The sequence below is a fragment of the Netta rufina genome (genome assembly GCF_964035555.1).
Source record: "Netta rufina genome assembly, chromosome: 3".
NCBI classification, from domain to species: domain Eukaryota; kingdom Metazoa; phylum Chordata; class Aves; order Anseriformes; family Anatidae; genus Netta; species Netta rufina.
In genome coordinates, this window is record NC_140125.1 from 80,242,674 (window position 1) to 80,267,712 (window position 25,039).

The following is a 25,039-nucleotide window of genomic DNA, read 5'->3' on the forward strand; positions in this document are numbered from 1 at the left end:
AAGGAAGGAAGGAAGGAAATAATGTGATGTTCAAATTAAAACAAAATTATGTGTACCAAGCACAGGATTAGACAGACGTGGGAAAAGATGAGGTTTATTTTAAAACTCTTATTATTTCAAAGGAAACAAACTACCATTTGTATTTAAAACAGAACAATTTCTAGCTATAAGGAACTCTTTCAATCAGCAAACTCATGTGATGAAATGCTGTAGGATTTACTTACATATCAAAAGAGTTCCCCAGATATTTAAGGGATGCAACTGAATACAATTAAAAGATTAGTTGTAAGAACAGACTGTGATACAGCTTGTTTGCTGTGCTTTGTGAGAAAAGTTTAGTTAATAACATGTAAACTTGTGGTGTTTTCACAGAGAGTAAAGTGTTGAACCATATTACAAGAAAAGCTTTACCACTGCAGTTGCCTACTAGAGATGCAACTGCTCAGCTCTCTTGGATGTGATGGTCTGTAAAAAGAGAACAGAGAAAATATTAAGCCAAGGTTCACATCCAAGAATGGAATCATTAATGAAAACCTTGCTGGACCTAATTCTTTGCTGGATTAAACGTCATGTAAAGTCATTCAAGTTGGTGGGTTATGCAGTTCATAAGTCAGTGGAGTAAATTAGCCCTCTGTCTTGAAGCCAAGAAACCAAAGGAAAGTGCAGCCCAATAAAGCAGGATGAAGTGCTGATATTAGCTGAACACCACCGTTCTTGGTACACTGTGTTCTTTGTGTCCAGCAGTGAATATGTCATCTCCCCCAGGTGTAAAATCTTTGCAGCAGCACTATAAGGCAGATTTATAATAAATGACAAAATTAATGATTTAGTTCTATTGTAATGCCACTTCTGGGCTCCCAACAGGAGCTTAAGCAGTTAGCAGACAACACCTGTACTGGCTACAGTGTGGTCTCCAAATCTAGCCTCAATTTTTTCACAAAAATCTTGGGCCTGGCTTTTTTTTTTTTTTCCTATTTTATTTTTTTTCTATTTTTTTTCTTTATTTGTATTTCACATATACAGATGTAGGTACAGAGAGATTTCTATAGAGAAAATTAGCACAAATACCAGACAGATCTGTGTGAAAGCTAGAGTAAATTAAGCACAGTCACTGCCTGCAATATGAAGCCACTAAGAGACAGAGGAAAATTGTTTGAATTTCATTTGTACAGCTAAAATTAATGATGATAGGAACGCGGAACACTGCAGTGATTGTAGAAGTGCCTTGGATTTGTTAAATAAATAAATAAATAAATTCATTTGCACTAACCACTCTTCATAATAATAGATAGTTCCCACATGTCACTGCATGACCCACTCATTAGTTTGTCTGAAATTAAGATCATAATCTCCCTCAACCACAGATTATGTGTTGTTTTTTTTTTTTACATCATGCACACTTAGAACTCAGTCTTAGCTGGAGCTGTTAGATACTTTTTATTATCCAAATAAAGAATGAATTCCAAAACTCTACAGTTGGATTCAGAGCTCATGAATAATCTCTGTGAGGCCACATATACAGGAGTAACACATTTGAACATCATGGCTCACTTTTCACTACAAGGAGATGAAACTTGAATTCCTTTGACTTCCTACCATGCAACCCAGCAAAAAGCTAAAGGATGGAAAACAGTTAGTTGACAATCATTAGAGAAAACTTTCCAAACCCATATGTACAGGAAGCCATGCAGAGTGCAACACATGGCACATGATGCTGTTCTGTTGCTTCTGGCATGGTTGTTACCTCTCAGCCAACAGAGCTTGGTGGAAGGACTAGCAGAGGTCTCTTGTGATACTTAGTTCATGACATTTGTATACTGGCCATTTTTTTCCCTTTTTTAATTATTTTTTTTTCAAGTGATGATGTAAAATAAGCAGTCTGCCATGGTACTCAAGCAGCACTATGGTTTTCAATTTCTTTAAATTGTGTTATTTCTGTTTATAATTCACTTCTGGGCATGTTCTGGGAGAGGAATGGAGGTAACAAGATTTGAATTTGTCACCTACAGCATGAGATACTGATGCAAACACTTCCAGACCTAACTAAATTGACAGATATGTCTTGAGGTTTGGGGACTATTGGAGAGACAGGAATGTATCTCAGTATCAGATCCACAGCCCTAATTTCAAGTGATAAAATATCATTATAAAGATGGTTTACAAGTGAACTGACTTTGTCTCAGATTTTGTTGGCAAGATTCTGCTAAAAAAGCAGAGTTCTGCTAGAGGATTAAGTTTTGTTGGCAAATGAATCTGACTGACATAAACATTAATATTTGCAGTTGTTAAACTGCCATCCACCTAACCATCCATCTAGTTTCTGAGTTTTCAATAATTAAAAAGAAGCTATTTCTATAATGGAAAATCTTCTATCAGTTTTCTGGAATTTTTATTGCAGGGTTTGTTTTTCAAGAAAAATGCCAACTTCTGACCATTTCCAAAAGAATCACATAAAATAAGGAAATTCACTCGTTATTAGAATTAACTAACTGTTGTAAAAAAAAAAAAAAAAAAAAAAAAAAAAAATTCTGTAGTTTCTGTTGTTGTTTTTCTAAAACCAACTCATGTTTTTCTATTGTATTTGTTTTACATCTAACACTATTACATTTTGTTTCAGCTGGCGGGCTTCATCTATGCCTGTTATGTTGTGAAATGTATTACTGAAGAAGAGGACAGCTGTAAGTACTAAAGCTTTATTACATACAAAATGAATTCTGTTTTTTAAATCACCCTTCCACTATGCTGGCTCTTGCTGACTTGAACCTAAATGCCTTACTATATTGTAGCCAGAACACATTTTCTGTCCATCCATCTTGATCTATAATTTCCAAATGCCTGGAAGACAAAAGAGTTATGAAATGTAGCTTAAAAAAAATACACACTCCTTTCTTCTGAATAGATTGTTGTAATTGTTTTTACCTCACAGTTTATCTTAAGATAAACACACCAAAAAAAAAAATCCTAATTGGCAAACCCAACCTCTTTTGTTTGTTTGTTTGTTTTCTATTTTTATTATTCCATGCTGTTAACTATTTTCACGTTAATAAGCTGCCACTGAGGGTATAGCTCTTCTATGTTGACCTCTGTGTTGGCTTGTAAAAGCACTTCTGGCAAGAAATAGCTTTAGATCATTGCAGAACCTTCATTTATGAAAGGTGAAACCATAGAGTTCCTCTTTGTTCACGCTGTTCTCAGGGTACAATTACAAGGAACAAAATGAGTTCATAAAGATGTATGTTTGTGTTTCTTCTGCTTATTTATGTCAATAGAAGCCTGTTGAGCAGAGTATGTTCTTAATACATGTTATGGAGACAAGCCATTTCATTTTTTCCTCTACTCTAACCTTGATTTTTTAAAAAGGGCCACTGCAGCATTTCTGTACATGTTGAGATTCATACCAAAGCACTTCAGAATCAAGTATCAGAACTGCATGTAACTTTGATAAAATATACATGAATCCTAGAGAGAGTTTTGCAACAGGAAGCTAAAGGGCTTTTATTTGACTGAGAGCACTGCTAGAGCTGGTGGGGGTTCTTTTGTGTACTCTGCTGTGTATAGAAAACAGCTGAAACCCTGTAATCTACGGGTAATGCAGCGCCACTGTGAGCCGTCAAAGGAAGATTTAGTGCTGAAATCAAACCATACTTTGGAGGTCTCTCAGATGATGCTCCTCTCAGTTCTCTGTGTGGTTCTGTGGAGGTGAGGAAGGCAGGAGTAAAAAGAGTGTGTGGACAAGCGTGTGGAGCAGGGATATGCCATAAATATGTCTTGTCTTCTTAGTGATGAACCCAAGTCATGTATGCTTCCTCATATTCTTCAGCTTAGTGTGCTCTCTGTTCACAGAGCTAAAGTATGGTGATTCCTCGCTCCTCAAATGAAATCCTTTTTAATACCATCCTGCCTTCTCTTCCGAGGGCTTAAATCTTTTTCATTCTTCTGTAATGCTTTAGGGTGTAATAGAAGTAAAAAGTGAGGAAGGGACTGGTGACTTGGCTCACTGAACAGGTGCAGAAGTCAGAGAATGTTTGGAAGATCTCTCCTGTGGGCTGCAAGACAGTGTTCCTGGCAGCAAGGTGCTGCGGCCAATATGCTATTGTTTTCTGCTCACTGCTAGGGGAGCTCCCTGGTGTTCGGAAGCCGCAGATTATCATGCTTCTTTGAACCTTTTCTTGTGGTTGACTTACCCATTTTGAGGCCTTTATTGATTTTCTATTATGCCTTCACCAGGCCCCCTCTCCTTGCCAATGAGCTGTCTCAGCTGCCTGGAAGAGCTTCACTGGAGCAAGACCCCACTCAACACAACATAGCCCTCGTGAGCACAGCCCATGTGGTCTTGCTGCCAGTGAGTTCTGGAAGCCTGGATGAAAAGAAAAAAAAAAAAAAAGATTAAAGGGAACTCAGTAGCAGAGTCATCCCAACACTGTAACAACTTTCAGACTAGATTTGGCCTCTTGAGGTATCATAAAATGAAAGTGGCCTTACTTTCCACTGAGAGCACCCCATACAGATATCCCCTGACCAGGTTTGATTTCAGAATGTTTTATTTCCATTTAGATCTGTTTTCTTGCCTTTCCTCCCTTTTGGCATCACATGACTCTATCACACTCCTCTGGGATGTAATGTATCTCTTATGGATGCCATGCTATTTAGTATTCATAAATGGAATGAAGACAGCCCTCTTGCCCACAGTGTACTCCCTCCCCCAAGACTTGCTGGACATTTCTGCTAGTTCAGCAGAAAAATCTTTACTGTGCTGCCCACCAACTTTACTGTGCTGACCTGTATGCATACCTGGTAAAGAATGAGGCTGGGATTGCTCTTGTATGCAGTTTGGCAGCTGGTGCTCCTTCTGTGTTAAGATGTGTCAATTGAGAATGATCCTCTACTAAGACAAGTCACTACAAAGCAACTCTCCCACACCCCTGACATGCTTTCCTAGCTTCTGAAATGGTTTGTGAAGAACAGCAGAGGGTCTCTGCCATCTTAGCCACCTCCACATTTGCAGGCATCACAGGGGAAAGAATCTGGTTTTAGACCTCTGGTTTTCAGGACTACCCATACACATGTATGAGTGGGATGCCTTGGTGCCAAGCACAGAGGACCATAAGGACAAACCTATCAGGCCTCACCAAAGGGGCACCAAGTCCTGTTGAATGGTTGAATGAGACTGAATCAGTAGAAAAACTTTTTGGTTTGGACATGCTGAATATCAATATGCTCGGCTCCATTTCTTCTACTTTGCTAATGGGTCATGGAAGCAACAGCTGCCTGGAAGAGAAGAAGAAGAGGCAGGAACACTAAGCCTGCAAGAGTGGACAGAGAAAAAGAGAAAAAGTCAAGCAACCTCCAAGAGCCAGACAGGGGCATATTCCGGATTTTAACCAGAGGAATGCATCAGCACTGCTCAGGAGCAGAGAAGGTGCCTTCTGTTGCAATCTTCTGTTGGCATGGATCTTCAACCATAGAAACACAATCAAGTTGCAAACTACTTCAGCTGAATTAGCTTTGCTCTCAGAATAATTGGAACAAGCTGAAAGAATAACTATTTCTCTGTTCTTTATGCAGATTTTATTAAAAGAACAAATGAGAGAGGGAAGAATTAAGCAAACATTTCTCTAAGATTAACCTTCTCTAACCTCACTGAAGGATTAAGAATGGAACAATAAAATGATCAAATCGGGGTCACAACTAAGACTGAGTCAGCAAGCCTTGAGGTTTTAATCACCCACACATTAAATATATCCAGCAGCAGACCCCCTAAATCAAAGTACAAGTCTGCACTACCTCTCAATCTGCTTTGGGTTAATTCTGCACTGAGGATTAAAGAGGAAGCTGCTCTCTTTCTCATTGCAGTCCCAAGCAGTGCTCTCACACTGAGCACACCAGAGCCAAACTACAGCACCCATCTCCAAGAATCAGACAAGGGTGATTTTCTCCAGCTACTTCTCTTGTTGGTTTGTCAGTCTCAAAGCTCACTTCTGCATCTTGTTCCCTGTGGTTGTCTAGGGAAGAGGAACTGTGAGGATCGCAGCACCTCAGGTCTTGGTCAGGGAAAGACAAAGGAGGATGGGTGTCCAGCAGGGCTGCTACCAACTCAGTGCTCTCCTTTTCACTGTTGCCACTGGTATGATGACTAAGCCATTGTCATTCTTCCTTCATTAACATTATTTGCTGCAGCAATTAAAAATAAAGCATGGAAATGTCAGCAACAATCATTACTTGGAGGCATTCAACAGCAGTAAACTTCTCGGAGCTCCTCATTTGTTTTCTAAAATCATATTAGGCCTGCATTTTTCAAAGGCTGCACATTATTTTTAATAACATTGAAATGTTCGTTTAATGTGTATTTCCTCACTAGCAATTTGGCTCCCTGCTATAAGATGTTACTGCCTTAGTAAAGTAAATTCAATGTATTTTTGAAAATGTTATTATATATACAGATTTTTAGTGGAAAACTCTGGAATGCAAGCAGTGAAGCTGCATTCTCCTGGCGCTTTCTGTCTGTAAACACTTAAAAAAAAAGAAACTTGTGTTACTGAAGTGGGAATTCTGCACTCTCAGATTCTGGTGAGGGAAAGGGGACTGGCTTGTTATTAGAGGGACAGCTCCGGCCAGGAAAGAACTCCAACCCAAATGTCAGGAGATAATGGAAAATTTAGCCTATTTTCACAGTGAAATCCTAATCCACAAGGTTCCTTTGCAGATCCAGACGGGGGGGCGGGGGGGGGGGGGGGGGAGGGGAGTAAATCTACCCTATCAAAATTCCAAGGCAAACAAAGAAATCTGACCCATCAGACTGCTCCCAGAGTACCATGGAGAGTACCATATTAGCTGCTAGTACGGCTACGGCTTTGCACTAGCATCTCACACTAGCAGGGATCCAGCTTGCATGTACATTATCTTTTCTCTTGGCATTGTTTCTAGGTAAACCACAAAGCAAAAGAAATCACAACTTGGTTAAGTAGATTTTTGCTGCATATCCCCCTGAGCCCAGCATTTGGAGATGTCTGACACAGAAATAAAGCTCTAGCTAACCTTTTAAAATCATTTTACTTCCCCCTGTAAAAGCTTGAATTCAAGATTCTATTTGAATTACTGAGAACATTCAAGAGTACAATACCCTGGATAGTGGATATCCACTGGTGTGCAATACAGCATAGAAGTTATGTGACAATAAACTCATTGCCAAACAACAACCCATTCTGAGATCTCATGCCTGACCTGGAAAGTACAAAGGTGGTGAAAAGATTTTCCTTTGGAAGACAATATTAAACTTATTAGTTGTAAGAGATGAGAAATTTGGACAAACATACAGGGTAGAGAGAGTAGACTTTATTTTTAGCTCTGTTACAAGCTCCTTTCCACCTATGGGCAGGTTATTTAACCTCACTATACTTCTATTTTCCATATTTAGAATGGGAAATAATGACAGGGATAAACTCACAGGTGTGTTGCTTCATAACTTTGAGCTTCTAGGATGAAAGACACTATTGAAGTGCAGAATATGCTCGGATAACACTTTATTTCTGTGCCAAATGCTTTTTACAACCTGCTTAGAGAGACATTACAGAGAATTACTTTCTCGGCTTCCATCCCTGCTTAAAAATCTCTAAGACAAAGAGAAAATAAAAGAAAATTTCTCTCCTGTCTTCTGGTGAATATGGCTGTAAATTCTGAATACCAAGATGGGAGAAGCATAGAAAGAAAACATGGATGGAGCAGAAACTACTGCTGAGGGGAGTGCAGAAGATGACTGAAACCATCTTTCTGTATTCAGGGCTGGGATCAAATGCAACTCCAGAGGTTATTGTCACAGGAGGCCTTTCTGATCTGTTCCCTCCTGGTGACATTACAGCTGGAGTGTTCAATGCAGCATTATTTGTTACGCTAGACTAGAGATAAGAAGGGAGGTACCAGGTCTATCCAGCCTCATGTCCAGAATCCAGCAATGAATAACGCCTGATGCTTACTTGGACCTTTATTTGCTGCATAAGCATATAAGAACACAGAAGGTTTGTGGTTCCCATAAAATTCTGGGAGTAATTTGCAGTTTAGGGACTTCCTTAGCCAGAAATGGTCTTGTTGCATTTAATTGCCAACAACATGATTTTCCTCCTGAACATGTCCCTCTCCATTTGAACCAAGAACATTTTCACAGAATCACAGAATCACAGAATTTCTAGGTTGGAAGAGACCTCAAGATCATCGAGTCCAACCTCTGACCTAACGCTAACAGTCCCCACTAAACCATATCCCTAAGCTCTACATCTAAACGTCTTTTGAAGACTTCCAGGGATGGTGACTCCACCACTTCCCTGGGCAGCCTGTTCCAATGCCTAACAACCCTTTCGGTAAAGAAGTTCTTCCTAAGATCCAACCTAAAACTCCCCTGGTGCGACTTAAGCCCATTCCCCCTCGTCCTGTCACCAGGCACGTGGGAGAACAGACCAACCCCCACCTCGCTACAGCCTCCTTTGAGGTACCTGTAGAGTGTGATAAGGTCACCCCTGAGCCTCCTTTTCTCCAGGCTGAACAAGCCCAGCTCCCTCAGCCGCTCCTCGTAGGACTTGTTCTCCAGACCCCTCACTAGCTTCGTTGCCCTTCTCTGGACTCGCTCGAGCACCTCGATGTCCTTCTTGTAGCGAGGGGCACAAAACCAAACACAGTACTCGAGGTGCGGCCTCACCAGAGCCGAGTACAGGGGGACAATCACTTCCCTAGCCCTGCTGGCCACACTGCTTCTTATGCAAGCCAGGATGCTGTTGGCCTTCTTGGCCACCTGAGCACACTGCTGGCTCATATTCAGCCGACTATCCACCATCACTCCCAGGTCCTTCTCTGCCTGGCAGCTCTCCAACCACTCATCTCCCAGCCTGTAGCTCTGCTTGGGGTTATTGTGCCCCAGGTGCAGGACCTGGCATTTGGCCTTGTTGAACTTCATGCAGTTGACCTCAGCCCATCAGTGCAGCCTATCCAGATCCTCCTGCAGAGCCTTCCTACCCTCAAGCAGATCAACACACGCGCATAGCTTGGTGTCATCTGCAAACTTACTGAGGGTGCACTCAATGCCCTCGTCCAGATCATCGATGAAGATATTAAAGAGGACTGGCCCCAGCACCGAGCCCTGGGGAACACCACTAGTGACTGGCCTCCAACTGGACTTGACTCCATTCACCACGACTCTTTGGGCCCGGCTATCCAGCCAGTTTCTAACCCAATGAGGCGTGCGCCAGTCCAAGTCAAGAACAGCCAGTTTCTTGAGGAGAATGATGTGGGAGATGGTGTCAAAAGCCTTGCTGAAGTCAAGGTAGACCACATCCACAGCCTTTCCCTCATCCACCCAGCGTGTCACTTTGTCATAGAAAGAGATCGGGTTCGTCAAGCAGGATCTGCCTTTCATAAACCCATGCTGACTGGGCCTGATTGCCTGCTTGCCCTGCAAGTGCTGCGTGATGACTTTCAAGAGGATCTGCTCCATGAGCTTCCCTGGCACTGAGGTCAAACTGACAGGCCTGTAGTTTCCCGGGTCTGCCCTCCGGCCCTTCTTGTAGATGGGCGTCACGTTTGCTAGCCCCCAGTCAACTGGGACCTCCCCCGATCGCCAGGACTGCTGATAAATGATGGACAGTGGCTTGGCCAGCTCCTCTGCCAGTTCTCTCAGTACCCTTGAGTGGATCCCATCCGGCCCCATCGACTTGCGTACATCCAAGTGCCATAGCAGGTCACCAACCAGTTCTTCATGGATAGTGAGGGCCACATCCTGCTCCCCATCCCCTTCCACCAGCTCAGGGTACTGGGTATCCAGAGAACAACTGGTATGGCCACTAAAGACTGAGGCAAAGAAGGCATTAAGCACCTCTGCCTTTTCCTCATTTCTTGTAACTAAGTTTCCCCCCGCATCCAGTAAAGGATGGAGATTCTCCTTAGTCAAGCACAACCTCCTGAGTGAAGGAGTTCCAACAACTCAGCTTTATATTTTGTTAGCTTTGCCCTTACCCTTTGTGTAATGCACCCAGTATCTTGCAATGGAAAACACTGAACAGTCATTCTGCCTTCACTTCTTCCATGCTACCACAAGTTTTCTTGAACTTCACCAGCTGCCTCCTTCAGCTTCGCTGGGAATATTACAGGACTTGCAATCATTTTTGGTAGGTGAGAGGGGTATTCTGCATCTTCAAACCCTTTATATCATCAAAATAATGGAAGCAGAATCTGTCATGAAGGAATGGCAGTATGGTAAGGAGAAATACATTTGCACTTTGGGGTCCCTCACTGATGCCACCAGATGTCAAGGATGGTATTCATCTCAAGTACTTACAATCATATGTAACTAGGTCTGCAGTTTAATGATCAAGTTTTCCACTACAGTCAGTAACACCAAAGAACATCTTGTCCTGTCTGTGTTAGACACCTTTCTTACAACAGGATGCATCACTGGGCTGATCTGTTTGCTTTATGCTAAGGAGGGCCCAGGCAGTCTAAAGAGGGAGCATAGGAACAAATTAACGTAGCAACAGATAAAAGCCGATATTTAAAACAATTGTTCTCCAGCTGTTGAACAGGTCATTCATGAATGAGAAGTCAATGAACAGGCTACAAAAGCTGAAGCTACGTCTTGTTTTTGCTCAGCTGTGCTCTCCAATTCACAGCCTGTAGCTAAATTAGAAGCTTTTTTGTTTACTTGTTTCATTTAGTGTGGTGACTGCTACATGAACTAAGTGAAACAAAAGGAGGGAAATGGGATGCCTTCAGATGTCAGGAAGGCATCCTTATGCCTCCAGTTGATGGAAGCACAGAGGGAGGGAAGCCTTTAAAATTCCATAGTACTGCCTCATGCTTGTTATCCTGAAGAGAGTTGGCTTGGAGAGCTGCACTGACACTAGAAATATCTAGGATATTTCCTAAAATCTACAGGCAGGTAGTGATAGGATAATGGGGAACAGTTTTAAATTTAAAAAGGATTGATTTAGATTAGATATAAGGAAGAAATTCAATAATATGATGGTCAAGTATTGCAACAGATTGCCCAGAGAAGCTGTGGATGCCCCATCCCTGGAGGTGCTTGAGGCCAGGCTGGATGTGGCTTTGGGTAACCTGGTCTAGTGGGAGGTGTCCCTGACCATGGCAGGGGGTTGGAACTAGATGGTCTTTCAAGTCTCTTCCAACCCAATATACCTGTACAGAATCAACCTTTTGCAAATAACAATATCTGGTTCCTGAGTCATTATTTCCAGTCATGTCTTGTCTTGAAGAGGACTTTTCATAAGAGCATAAGGCTAGTGTTGAGCATCTCGTTCTCACCAGTGCAGAGCAGAGGCACTTTACGTCACACAAGGCTTGCTCGCTGGTTAGAAAGCACAGGCTGAAGATGTCTGTACTGCACAGTACAAGGCTGAAGCACAGGAAAAAAGCCTGGGGTGGGATGTGACAACTGAAACTGGCTGAATTTGAGATGTAAACAGACCTGAGTAGTCCAGGTGTCACAGGGGTTGGCAGACATTACGATGTCTGATCTGGGATCATTTGGCACTGCACTGCAGAGAGAGAAACAAACTTAAAGCTCAGAGGAGGTGCAGTTTGTTTAAATAATAGCAAGTAATTAGTCTGAAGACAAAATCAGTGATGGCATTTTATAATTACAATTAATTTAAAGGTTAATTTCCTTTGGTGCTAAAATCTTATTTAAAACATTTACCAGGAAAGGAAATTAGGATGTTACTATCAAGATGCATAGAGTGCTTCTGGGAATCCATGTCTATTATCACTAGAAAATTAGGTTAGACTCAAAGTGGGAATTTCAAATCATTTTAGTGTATAATAGATGGTGGTCAGGGCCTTGAGTCAGAAGGGTTGCTAAGGGTAGACTGTACAATTTGCATTTTCTTTGTTTGTGGGATTAATTGCAAATGTTTCCAACAAAAGGGCTGGGTTTATACATGAACAAGCTTGACATGAAAAGAAAATTGGTTATGGATTGCTGCCTTCGTAACTAATGAAGTTGATGTTCAAGGAATCCCTAGGAGACAGGACTGTGGTATGAGACAAATATATAAATAAAATCACATGGGGGGAAATGGTGTCGTTGCTGGCTCCCTTTATGGTAATTTCTCTTCTCCCTTGCTGTCTTTCCTGCCACTCCCCTTGCATCCATCACTGCCTCCTGTGGGGATTGTCAGCTTCAAGTTTAAAAAAAGTCTAAATAACATAATGCAGAGCTTGAAGGAAGTAACATTTCCTTTCCAGCAGCTCATCACAATGGGATACTGCTTAATAAAATCAGTTCATTGTAACAGCCAAGGGGAGATACTTACCTTGCATCATTTTTTTTTAACTATTCACCAGCCATGTTTTGTCCTGGCCAGGAAAGATGTTGCAGAATTATTGGAAAAGTTCTGCACATGTGAAAAGGGAATGAACAATTAACAACTTTTTTACAAAGAAAGATGTATTTTATACCAAAACATTTTGTAAACATGACTTGTCTTGCCATGAATGAACTTGAGACAAAGAAGTCCAGATCAAGTAACACTATCCCATGCAGTTTCATCAAATCAGTGGCAGAAATGCGTTAGTGACAGATCTGATAAAAAACCATACTTTATTTGAAGAGATTCTCAGGTTGTTGTCACATCTGAATAGGAAGTAGTTGGAAAAACAAGGAAAAATGTTTTGTGATTGAAAAATAAAACATATTTGAAATCAGGCAGAAACATCAAAATTTGAGATCTGCACAGAAAATGCATGGAAAATGGTTTCAGATGGACTGTCATACTCTGTTTTGATGCTGGTGAAAGACTTCATTTTGATTTGAATTGTTTGCTGATATTTGGTGTGGTTAGCCAAAATGAGCAGGTGTAAAACAGCCAGCCATGGCTATCCAGACTCAGTCCTGACTGACGGATGGCAACATCTCAAGTAGGGGTGGTGACAAGTTGCTGCAGGTGGACTAGGTTTGCTAAGCATTTCCTGTGGCCTCAGAAATGTCAGTGTTGTCCTCACTGAGAGCTCCCCACAGTTTTCCACATGCCTGGAACATAACTGCTAAATTATTCTTGTCAACATGCCTTCTGCTAAAGTTTTCCTTATTACTTTTCCTTTCAAATATCTAGATAGGTCTTCATTAGCACTGGATTGTTAACTTTCATAGATTTGGGCCTTAATTCTCCACTTTGTTGCACCTACTGATGAGTCTTATTCTAATTTATTAGTGTGGTGGTCACAGTTGGAGGCCACTGCCCCAAGTATTTTCTTTTTCCTCCCTGTTTTCTTTTTCCCTATTTTTTTTTCTTTATTTTTCCTCTCTTTATCACTTACCCATAGCAATGAACTGGATTAGAACAAATTTTTCCTAATGATTAATTTGATAAGCTCTATAATGATTCAGCCATGGTCTGCATTTTCTTTAATTCTTAGAAAGATTTGTCAGACAAAAACTGTTTCGGGGTTAGATTTTTTTGCTCAGAACTCAAGCATAGACATTTGAAAGCAAATAGCTATTATCCAGCAGTGTCCAGGTCTGTCCACTTTAGAAAAACAATATACTCTGCAGACATAATTCTCCCACAGCTGAGTAGAGGTCTTTAACAGATGCTTTACTGAGCCTTGGACAAGCCCCACTGCAAGCATGGACAAGCATTGCAAAGCCTTGCAGGGATCATTTGGCAACCTACCTGACTGCAACCTTATTTCCAGGTGCATAAGCTTGACAGGTGGTTTGTTGAATTTATCAGGTATAAAAGGTGACTCTGACAGTTTCAGTCCAGTATTTCTCTTTGCTGCAGTTACACTCCAGTTGCTTCTTCCAGACTCTTGTTCTTGCCTACTCTGTCCCCATCCCTGTTTCTGCCTCCAGCTGCCTGAGTCTTGCACCTGTCTCTGCTTCCTCAACCTGCTTGGTTACTCCTTACTACTTTCATCCTTGCTCCTTTCTGCTTGTTCAGGTGCTTGTTTTCCTACTACCCCACCATGGTACCTGTTGAAGGCATTGCTCTGGAGCCTGTTCTTTGCCACATCCTCTCTGAGGTTCTGCCATTGACCACACCCCTTCCTCACCTGGGAATCTGAGATGCATTTTGGTTAATCTAATTTCTGGACTCCATCATCATTTATCCTGCTGTTTTCTTCTGGGTGCTACCATGAGCTGGGTTCATCTTGAATGCAGTGTTCCTAATTACAGGGAATAATGGTCTGTAATCCCTTACCTCTATAAGGGTGGTGACACCAGGTGTTGCTTATAAGGTTTCAAAACCCAGTGTACCTTCCCAGTCCTATGTTATATCTCAGAAAGGATGATCAAGAATCATCCACAGATCAGCAGTGATAGACATAGAAGAAGAACCGGTGGGACTTTATCATCCAGCAGGCATGGGTGATAAAGATGATAAGGCTGCCTTGTCCAACAAGAAACACGAGAGAAAAGAATCCAGAGGAAAAGACTCTGAGGCAATTATCAGAAAATAATTTTGACTATTGTATAAGTAAACAGTAAGGAAATATTGACAATGGTGCAGAATAGGAGATAAGAAACTCTGTAGAAATTAGTGTAGGGCATTTCCTTTGATAATCCTGTGGACATCATTGGGCTCTGAAATGTTACAAAGTTACAGTTTAAAAATGTGAAGTTTTAATTTTATCTGGCAAATGGGTGAGCTAAGAGCACTTGCTGCCTGTTGAGCAGTTCATTGTGCTGAGAGACCAAGGCTTTGCATCCAAGTCCTTATGCCCTTTCCCCCTGTACTTGGCTCTGGTGAGGCCGCACCTCGAGTACTGTGTTCAATTTTGGGCCCCTCGCTACAAGAAGGACATCGAGGTATTTGAGCGGGTGCAGAGAAGGGCAACGAAGCTGGTGAGGGGTCTGGAGAACAAGTCCTACAAGGAGCGGCTGAGGGAGCTGGGCTTGTTCAGCCTGGAGAAAAGGAGGCTCAGGGGTGACCTTATTGCTCTCTACAGATACCTTAAAGGAGGCTGTAGCGAGGTGGGGGTTGGTCTATTCTCCCACGTGCCTGGTGACAGGACGAGGGGGAATGGGCTTAAGTCGCACCAGGGGAGTTTTAGGTTGGATCTTAGGAAGAACTTCTTTACCGAAAGGGTTGTTAGGCATTGGAACAGGCTGCCCAGGGAAGTGGTGGAGTCACCATCCCTGGAAGTCTTCAAAAGACGTTTAGATGTAGAGCTTAGGGATATGGTTTAGTGGGGACTGTTAGCGTTAGGTCAGAGGTTGGACTCGATGATCTTGAGGTCTCTTCCAACCTAGAAATTCTGTGATTCTGTGATTCTGTGTGATGCCATTACAGAACATCCTTGTGCTGGTAGGGAGGCTTTAGCCACAGTTGCTGGCAGATGCGCTCCTTCCCCTGGCTTCATCCATGCTTCATGAGTCTAAATCACTGTGTACTTAGTGCAAAGAGCAGTAATGTTTGATTATCATTGTAAACAAACTTTATTGAGACTGTATTCAAGCAAATCTCCTCCTGTGTGCTGTATTGTGTAACAGGCACCAGGCCATGCTCAAAGCATAAAATAGGTAACTATTTTAGTCTGGAAGCGTCTTCATCAGTGAGGTGGATAGCAGGACACTGGCGAAGCTGCATGAGCAAGAGTGTCAACATATGCTCTTTTATGTATTTTTTTTTCCATGTGTCATTTCCAAGCCTATTAAAAACAAGCTTAATTTTACTCCCCTCCATTTTTTCTGAATTTGGCCAGCTTTTAGCTAGCAGCGTTTGTGCACAGGTCTCTCTCTTGCATCAGACACTTGTACACCAACAGTGCCTACAGTGACTTAATTCACTCCCAGTCAGGAGCACAGTGAAGTGCTTTGCTGTGGCAGTGAATTTGATCACTGCACCTCTGAGGCCAGGGGAGCCATGTCTTTGGCCTCCTGAACATCAGTTATCAGTTTACATCGGTGCATCAGTGCATCAGTTTAACACCTTACACATCAGATGTAACACAGATACACCATGTGTACTCTCTCTGCACTGGACTGCACTGTGTTCAGTCACAATGCGTGTGCAAGAAGTACCCATGTGTACATGCACATATGCTTCCCTGGTCACTCAGTCTTTTTAAATGGTGCCATCTTTATTACATACAATTGTAAATTTGTGATATTATGTTGGTGCTTTAGATTCATGACTATATTTAAGGACAAGCACAATGCCAAACACTGTACAAACAAAAACATCAGCCCTGTTTCTTGGGGCTTGCCATCTATGCATCAGGCAACAGGTAGCTGCTGGGTATAGGCAGAAAGGGAGCACAAAGAAACAATGAGCAAATATTAATCCCTGTTAGATAGGAATATCAGTACACTGACACTAATGAGGGGACTGTTTATTAAGAACTTCTTGGAAGGAGAGAAAGTATTTGGAAATTTTACAAGTACGTGGGTCAAGCTGGCACCACAGGGACACAATTTAGCTTTTTAAAATGAAAGGAGGATATACTGATGCGCAGTCTCTAAAAAAGGCTTTAAATGTAAAAAAGATTTAGCTTCTGCTTGATGTGATGTGTAAGATGTAATTACTAGCAGGATGCAGAGAGAAGTAATTTAGCCAAAGCAATGAGCCCTGCAGCTTTTGCCTCCTTAATTCAACATTTGGTGAGTTCAGAAAAGGAACAATTGCGGTGTTTGACACCAAGAGCCCTGGGTAAATGTTATAGCTGTGTCAACAGATAGAAGAGTCCTCCTCTTCAATATGGAAAATAATCTTCAGAAATTAAATCATACATAGTCCAGACAAAAGTTGACATCTAGTTTATAACCCCAAGTGAGAGTCAGACCTGTGCTATCGTTCTCTGTGAAGGTTAGAAGGTTAGGGAGGAGCGACCAAGAGTTTTTATATATTAGCCATGCAGAACTGGAAGTGATGTTTAACTACTCATGGGTAAATACCCATGAGAAGATGAAGATGAAATGAGAAGATGAAATTTTGGTTTGTATAGAAGGAGGGAAGTGAGCGTGTACCCAGTACTCTGTGACACAAAGGTTTTGAGAAGAAAGCAGTGGCTGTGCTGGATGACCGTGGAGAGCACTGTGTGTGCTGGGCTACCAAAAACTCGAATTTGGATAGGAAGGGGCAATCTGATTGTGGTTCCAGCTGCTTGCAAGAGGCAGAATACAGGACAGGAGAAATCCTCTATAGAAATGGGGGAAAGTAGATATAGAAGGTACAGGGCTTTTTCCCAACCTTACCCTTTCCTTTTCTTCACAGATAAAGCCACACATCCCCTTCCTCTCTTCTAAATCCTATATCCTTTAATAACTAGCCTGCACTGATTTTTGCTTTCCTACTAAAATGCAAGGAAAGCTGTAACATCGGTAACAGTTCTACACACATATGTCCTAACTGACTATTTGGGTTCACATCCTAAGCTCATATCATTGCTTCAATGAAGCCGCCGAAGGTTTGAAAATATATAGCAGCTGAAAACCTGATTCTTTTTGCTTCTGTATTTATATCTCACAGAGGAAATTTTCTACTAGGAGAATAGTATCCAGTCCTGTTTGTTTGTTTGTTTGTTTTCTTCTGTTTCTTTCCTTATGCTTTTTACAGGAAAATATTACTGCTTTTATTTCACAGTTTCCTTCCTTTTCATCTTTCTGTTGATTTAATCAATTTCAGTGTTTTTCAATGATAGCTTTTCAGAGTTCCTTTTCCCATATGCACACCCATGCTAAAGAGGTCTTTTCTGTGCACATATATCCTAATTTACTGATCCTTTTACACATTGCAATCTTCCAGAAATCAAAAATGAGAAAACCATTTGTGTTTCCCGTCTTGTCCTGATATGCAACAAAGACAGTGGAGACTGGGACTGTGAACAGAGGTTAAAACTTCACGACCCTGAGGGTGCTTAGTAATAGAAAATATGTTCCTATTTTGAACCATATGTACTGTTTGTGTTACAGTTATAACCACCATCATATGCCTTACAAGCCCCTTAACACCACCAAAGGAAGAAAACAGACTGAATTTCTTATAACATTTTTCACAAACAAATAGTACTGTTATTATCCTATTTAAGTCCAGCTAGAAAAATAAGCATCTCAGCACCCAGTTATTCAAATGAATGGGATTCTGTGATTGTTTGTATATGTACATGTGATTTTACTGGAGAAAGACACAATAAAAGAGCCACTTCTTATAACAGTGACAAGTAAGATGAATGTGAAATAGAATAGTCAAAAAATGTGTTTGATGGATAAGGTTAATGATGGAAGCCTCTGTAGTGATTCCGCTAATGAGCCTTGCTTTATTCATCTCATGTTACTGCTGCCAGGAATGTATCAGTTGTACAACACTTCTAGTGACCTTTCAGGCACAGCCAGGATAAAATGCCTGCAGAAAGGGCAGCATTTTGCATGCTTTAAGAAACTAGCTCAGAGTCTACAGGGAGCTTTTAGCACAGTCTGGGCACCTCAGGCTTTGCAGTGCTAACTGAGAAACTGCCACCATGAAGAAAACTTGCTATAAAGAAATTGCTAAAACACTCTTGCATTGGAATTCACATCCTGTTACTTACCTTTGCCTACCTTGGAAAGTTTGTTGTTGAATGTAAGAAGCCATTGCATGTCTCTAGCAAGGTCTCGATAGTATCTTCTGCCCTACCATAATTTGGTTACACAAGTGGGAGCTTCCACTGTCAGCTTACCACAAGAAAGTCTCTTCAAGCTTGTCTTTGTCACTCAACAGTCTGCTGTGTTAACACTTGGTGTTTACTTGTACAACAGGGCAAAGATGAATGCATGCAAGATATTCAGTGTGAATCTTTCTCTCATGCCCACAGAAACTTGTTTTGCTTAGAGAAATCTTTTTTCTTAAAACAGTGGTTTAGTTTTCTGAAAACAACCCTAGAAGAATACTTAAGACCTTTTACCCCATGACTACAAAACAGAGTATCTATGCTTGCAGCCTTCTAATAATGATTTAATGGTTTACTGGTTGCTTGAAGGGTCTTGGGAAGTACACAAGAAATACAAAGCAGGACAAATGTATATAAGCAAAGGAACAGGGATTGACACCAATGAGATAATCTTTCCATCACACATATATTTTGACTTGTCAGAGGTCAAGAGTGAGAAAAATAGGAAAACTAGGGGGAAAAAAATAGCTACAGAAACGACATGCCCATTCTTTTTGCTGCAGCCATTCTTTTTGAGATTTTTTATACTTCATCCCAGCTTAGCACTTCACTCAACAACATTCATATTGTCAGTTTTTCATTCTCTGCCTATAGATTTTGTGTACTTCCAAAGATATAAAAAAATTGTAATAAAGGTGTTTGTTATGTTTTGTTTTGTTTTGTTTTCTGATTGTTATGGGCAGTGAATAAATAGGAAGCTACAAATTGTATTTATCTTGATTTTAGCAAGATTTTAACCCTTTGAGATATTTGCTCTGTCTGGCAAGCAAGCCAGAGAAGCACTGCTCAGATGCAGTCATTATAAGTTGGGTGCAGAATCATTTAAAATTGTGTTCAAAATTTAGTTATCAGCTAGCTGGGATGACATTTCAGATGGGATCCCAATGGGACTTTGGCTAGTGAAAAATTATCTACATTATTTGTGTTAACTGCAAGGGTGTTACATTTTGTTACAGCAAGGGTAAAACATTTATGAAAAAATTCAGATGAAATCAAACTGAGAGGGCTTTGGGCACTTGTGCAGGTAAGATCAGAACCCAGAATGATCTCAAGAAGTGGCCTGAAATCAATTGTTCCTGTTAGTCCTGATTTGTGCACCACAGTGTAAGAAAAATATAAATAGACTGAAGAAGGATCGAGAGAGAAAATCTAGAGGCTTGGAAAACATGGGCTGCAAGTAAAAATAGAAAAGAAAAAAAAAAAAAGAAAAAAGTTGTGCTTAAATCTGGAAAAGATGGATGGCATGAAAATACTTTTTGAAAATATTAAAAGCAGTTATAAAAGAAAAAAAATGATTCATTTGTCATCATATCCATTGGAAGAAAAAGTCCAAAAGTAGAAAAGGAGTTAATGTGCAGGAAATTACATTTAAATTAGACATTAGGAATTTAGGTTCATGGAAAGGCAACACAACGAGACTATAGAGCTTCCTTCATTACTGATGTCAAGGATTAATTTAGTAAAACATCATTCTGGTACAGAGGTATACTTAATCCTGCCACAGAGCACAGAATCAGCTGAATGACTTCTGCACAGGTCGTTCTGGCCAGGGCGAAAAGTAGATAACAGGTTAAACATGCCTATGGTTGCAATGGAAGCATACAGTGGTGCTCCAGCCTTGTATTTTGGTGGCTCTTTGCTTGTGAGCAAGCGGTGGGCTAAGGGTAGGACTACAAAAACTTGATTTCATAACATCTGGACATCATGCAAAGGCAAATGTCCAGTGTGGCAGATATTGAGGGGTAGCTTTGTGCAAAATAATCTCATAAATGCAAATTTTAAGGGTACGCACCACTGTGAAAGTTCTTAATCCAAGGGTTATAAATCTACTTTTTGTGACTTTTATGTGAATGTTACTATGTTTATATCCACAAGAAGCTATCTTCTATCAAATATTTCTTTTTTTCTTTGCTCGTTTGTTTTAATGTACAGAAAGCCAATCTGTCAGTACCAGAGCCCAGACTTGTGAAGAATATACTTCTATATCTGAACTCTCTGGCCCTTTTCTTTCAAATCAAAGTCAGACTCACATCTGATATGTGAGAGACAATATTTCAGGGATGAGAGTTGCTGATAAATAACCCCCAAAAGCCAATAGTCAGGTCTCCTGGTGCAAAGGAAGCAAAGGGTGTGCTTTTACCTGTGTAAAGAGAGTGTTATATCAGAGAAACAGGGGGCTCAGAGTCAGATGAGATTGAATTGCCCTGGAAATTGTTTAAAATAAACATGAGAAGACCATTGGGAACTGCTAGTGTTGTGAATTAATAAATAACAACCACCCTGCAACCTTCCTACAGACCTCCAGTGCCTTGAGAGAAATGCTGCTTTCCTTAGATCTGTGCAGTCTCATCTCTGAAGCTCAGATAAATTGTTCCAACTTTCTGTGCATTGCAACCCGAATGTCAAAGCAGGGAATCAGAGAAAATTCTGTCTCTCAAACAGATCAATGTGCTTCCTCCTCTACATCTCTGAACCACAGTATGTCAGCAAGCCAGATACAGTAATGACAGTCAGTATTCACACCAATAAATGAATGATTTACAGTATTTGTAATACCTAAACAGCATGTTGTTTTGTACTCATCAGGAGGTCTACATGAAAAAGAGTGATATGTGGCTCTTTCTGATAGACAGATAGCTTGTATAAATCACTTATTGTCTTTCCGTGATTTTAAATTTATTTTCATTTAAAAGCTTAAGAAGGGACTTTGCCTTTCTCCATTTTTTTACCCTTTTTATGTATCTCCACAATTGGCTGGTCTTGTTTTAATAGATTATTAGGGGGTCCATCAAAAATAGTCTTTGTTGGGTGTCTCTTGAATGATAATGCCGATCACTCACTTCTGAAAAGATATTTCTAATGAAAGCAATTTGCCCATTTTTCAGTTGATTTCATAGGTGGATTTGACTCTTACGGCTATCAAGGCCCACAGAAGACATCTCATCTACAGCTACAGCCCATGTATATGTAAGTATTTAACTCCTGAGATATTCTACAGAGTGGCAGGCTGATATTAAAGGATCATTAAGCTGAAAGATGATGTGACTTAAAAATTCAGAATAGGCAGAAGCCTTTTTGATAGACTGAATTCAGGCTACACTTAATCACCAACATTGCTCTTCTATTGCATGATAATGATTTCTTACAGCAAGATACAATGTGTCACAGTTGTTTAAATAACTCTTAGCTCTCACCTGATTTTACCCCATTTTCATTCAAGCAGATTCCACTCCAAGGCAATGACAATTTGGTTTAGTAAGAACTAGTCAAAGCTGACAGAACTTGGATGCCAAAAAGTGCTTTCTATTAAGTTTTATCAATAATTAAGCAACTTGATAATTTACTGGATGTATTTAGCATTAGTGTTTACTTGGACAGGTATCTGTTCACTGAAGCACCTTTGTACCCCATTTCTAGTCTCCATGAAGGAAAGGGAAGGAAAAGGAAGGAAAGGAAATTGACAACATGCTGTTTTCAAAACCAGTTTAAATATTGTTTTTAAAACCAGTTTGAATAGAAGAGAGTATATTATCTATCCAATAAGAGTGACAGTTCCATCCACTGCCTAGAAGTGCAGTCAGACGCATAATAAATCTCAGCACATAGACACAACTGGAGTACATTCACACTGGAGCTCACGCCCAGCCATAGACTGGTCCAGAAATAATCATTTCTAAATATTTCTTGTGCCACTGCCGGCTGCGATTCAGAACAGCTCTGACTGCCTAGATAAATCATACCTCACAGCCTTTTGAATTCTCTTTTACTTACCCTCACTAGCTGACATAACAAAAGTACAACAAGTAACAGCTCACAAGGCCACGGCATTTAGTTTTTTCCTTTGTTACCCTTCTAACCATTTATTTTGAGGAAAAGTACTAAATACAGGCAAACAATATCCGTCCCAACACATGTTCCATACACCCTTGAATGTAATTTCATTTATGCTGCTTAGTGGAAGTCTGCTAATGGATTGGTAGCTTTCTGCATGAAACTGCCATTTATTACTTTATCAGCAGTACAATCAATTCTGTGGTAGTGCTTAGGATTGGGCCCTTTGGGAGCTTTGCTAGTAGCTTTTTAATAATCTCAAATTACAATAGTGCATGTCTCCAGTGCCATCTTAACTTCAGTTTCCCATCTGTCTATGCTCAAGTAAAGATTTTTCACCTGCACTTTTGGCATAGTACTGTGCATTTAGAAAATGTTATTTCCTTCCTAGTACTATGTGTGGCTCATAGGTACTTAGAGCAATTCTAATCCTATTTCATTCTCGGTATACCATACCTTGTCATCAACATATGGAGCCCTCTAGCTGAGATATTATCCCATTCTCTTTACGATCTCAGTGTTTCTTCCAGAACAGCAGATTACATTTACTAAGAATCTTCATACTGATGGAAAAGAAAACTAGACCTGTGGAAAGAAGGAAATATTTTTAAGCTTGTAACTGAGATGAAGAGATGTATGATGAATCCATGTAAACCATGTTCTGCTTTATTTCAGTGCTGCATTCTCACTGATATATAGGTGATTTTGCTGTCTTTACTGAGAGACAGAAATCTGTATGTAAGTTGACATTTGTCCAATCAACCCACAAAAGTATTGCCGTGTCCCAGCAGCAGTCAAAGACACTGCATGTTTCCCTCTGACTATATAGTATTTGACAAGGTTTTCTAGAATCACTATAGCTTGTCCTTAAGAGGCTTTTATAGCATTTAGTAATACCTTTCTGTTATTTACATCTGAGGCACACTAGGAACACATGCATATGTATTTGCACTGTAGTTGCTCCATAAATGTAGGCAGGCCATTAGTCAGTGGAGTGACAAATTCGAATGTCAAATTAATCAAGCCGTTGTTTGATCTGCTGGTAACTCTATTTACAGCAATAAAACATATTGGAAATCAAAACACATTGATAAGATAACAGCAGGCTATGCTAGATGTTGTAAAGCATTATTTGTTGGGTGGAAAATTTGGTTCCTTAGGGATCATGTCCACCAAAGAACATTAGCCTTAGCCTCCGTAGTATTCAAGGAGAAGAAAAAAAAATAAGCACTTTACATTACTCTCTGGCCAATGTCACCTGGACTTTATAATGTTCAGCATCCCTTGGGGATGAGTAAAATATAAGAATCATTTGACATAGAAAGGCAGAGGATGGAATGGGAAAGACCTTCTGTTTTATGGAGTTCATTGCCACACTCTCAAGAGGATATAATCACATCCGTCCAGGATACAACTATATCCCTACATATCCATATTGCTATACCCATATAACTATTTCCATAAATTTATCAACTACTACAAAAGAGCTTTGAATCCTAAGGCAGTGGAGGATATATTAAACATCATCACAAAAAAAAAAAAAAAGTTGTAAAGACAACTTGTGACCACCTTTGCATGCTCTACTATTCAGGCTCACAGCAAGTGTAACTCATGTGAAGCTCTGGTTTATAGGAGAAATAGGAGATAGCTTATTTTATATCAGCTGGCTACTAACTACTGTCAAAAACACAATAACACTTCTTTCTTTTATCTATGGTATAGGCCAGCATGTTAGGAATGGAAAGTGAAGGAGAACAAATGACCTCAGCTTTGAAGAACTTGCCAAAACAATATCAGCTTATAATGATTATACAGGTTCTGACAAAATGCAAATTTCAACATGTATTTCACTAATAAATGTAGAGAACAACTTCCCATTATTCACTATATCATTTCATATGCAGAAACAATACAAGGACATATAGTGTTGTGTCATCATCCTAATACTGCTTGCAGACATGAATTGATTTAGCAGATTACAATGTCACAATCCCATCAAGACAAAATTTTATTTCAATTCAAGCCAGACAGATTTACATCTAAGTGATTTAAATCAATTTGAACTGTTTTATATATGCACAGTTTAATTACTATCCTGAAGGAATGCTGACTTTAGTAATTGCTAACTATTAATATGTACTGTTTTGCAACCAGAGCTTTTTCCTGTTGTGACAAAGTTAGTACTTCTTTTTGTTAATTTGGAGGTTATAGTGAATCTACACAAACTTACTCGTACAATCAAATAATTATAATGATTTATTCAGGCTCTTCATTTTTACATTTCTATTGTGTCAGGACTACTTTAACCAAATAATTATTACTTTTTATTTGTGATATCTATCAAGCTCTACTTATAAGAACATTCAAACCCAATTTAAATGCACACAGTACATTCATATGGAGTTTCATCAGTTATGCAAAACTACCATAAATTAATAAGATAGGGAAAAAAAAATCTTGATTCACAGAAAAGGAAGCATTATCTGTAGACAGTGAATTAAGGTAGCTATCTCTGGCTACTCTTTCCATAAATAGTCTAATGTTATTAGATTCAGACTCT

At 40.1% G+C, this 25,039-nt stretch overlaps 1 protein-coding gene across 2 annotated transcripts in view; it reads left to right on the plus strand.

Moving 5' to 3' along the window:
• The window catches only part of NKAIN2 (sodium/potassium transporting ATPase interacting 2), a gene marked incomplete at both ends in the record, with an annotated part of 569,261 nt that extends 547,642 nt beyond the window's left edge, over window positions 1–21,619 (plus strand). For both annotated transcript variants that reach the window (XM_084283651.1, XM_084283652.1), the window contains 2 exons: window positions 2,618–2,678; window positions 21,534–21,619. In XM_084283651.1, coding sequence (XP_084139777.1) covers window positions 2,618–2,678; window positions 21,534–21,619 — 147 coding nt within the window. The remainder of the gene's footprint in view (window positions 1–2,617; window positions 2,679–21,533) is intronic.
• Window positions 21,620–25,039: the final 3,420 nt, after the last annotated feature.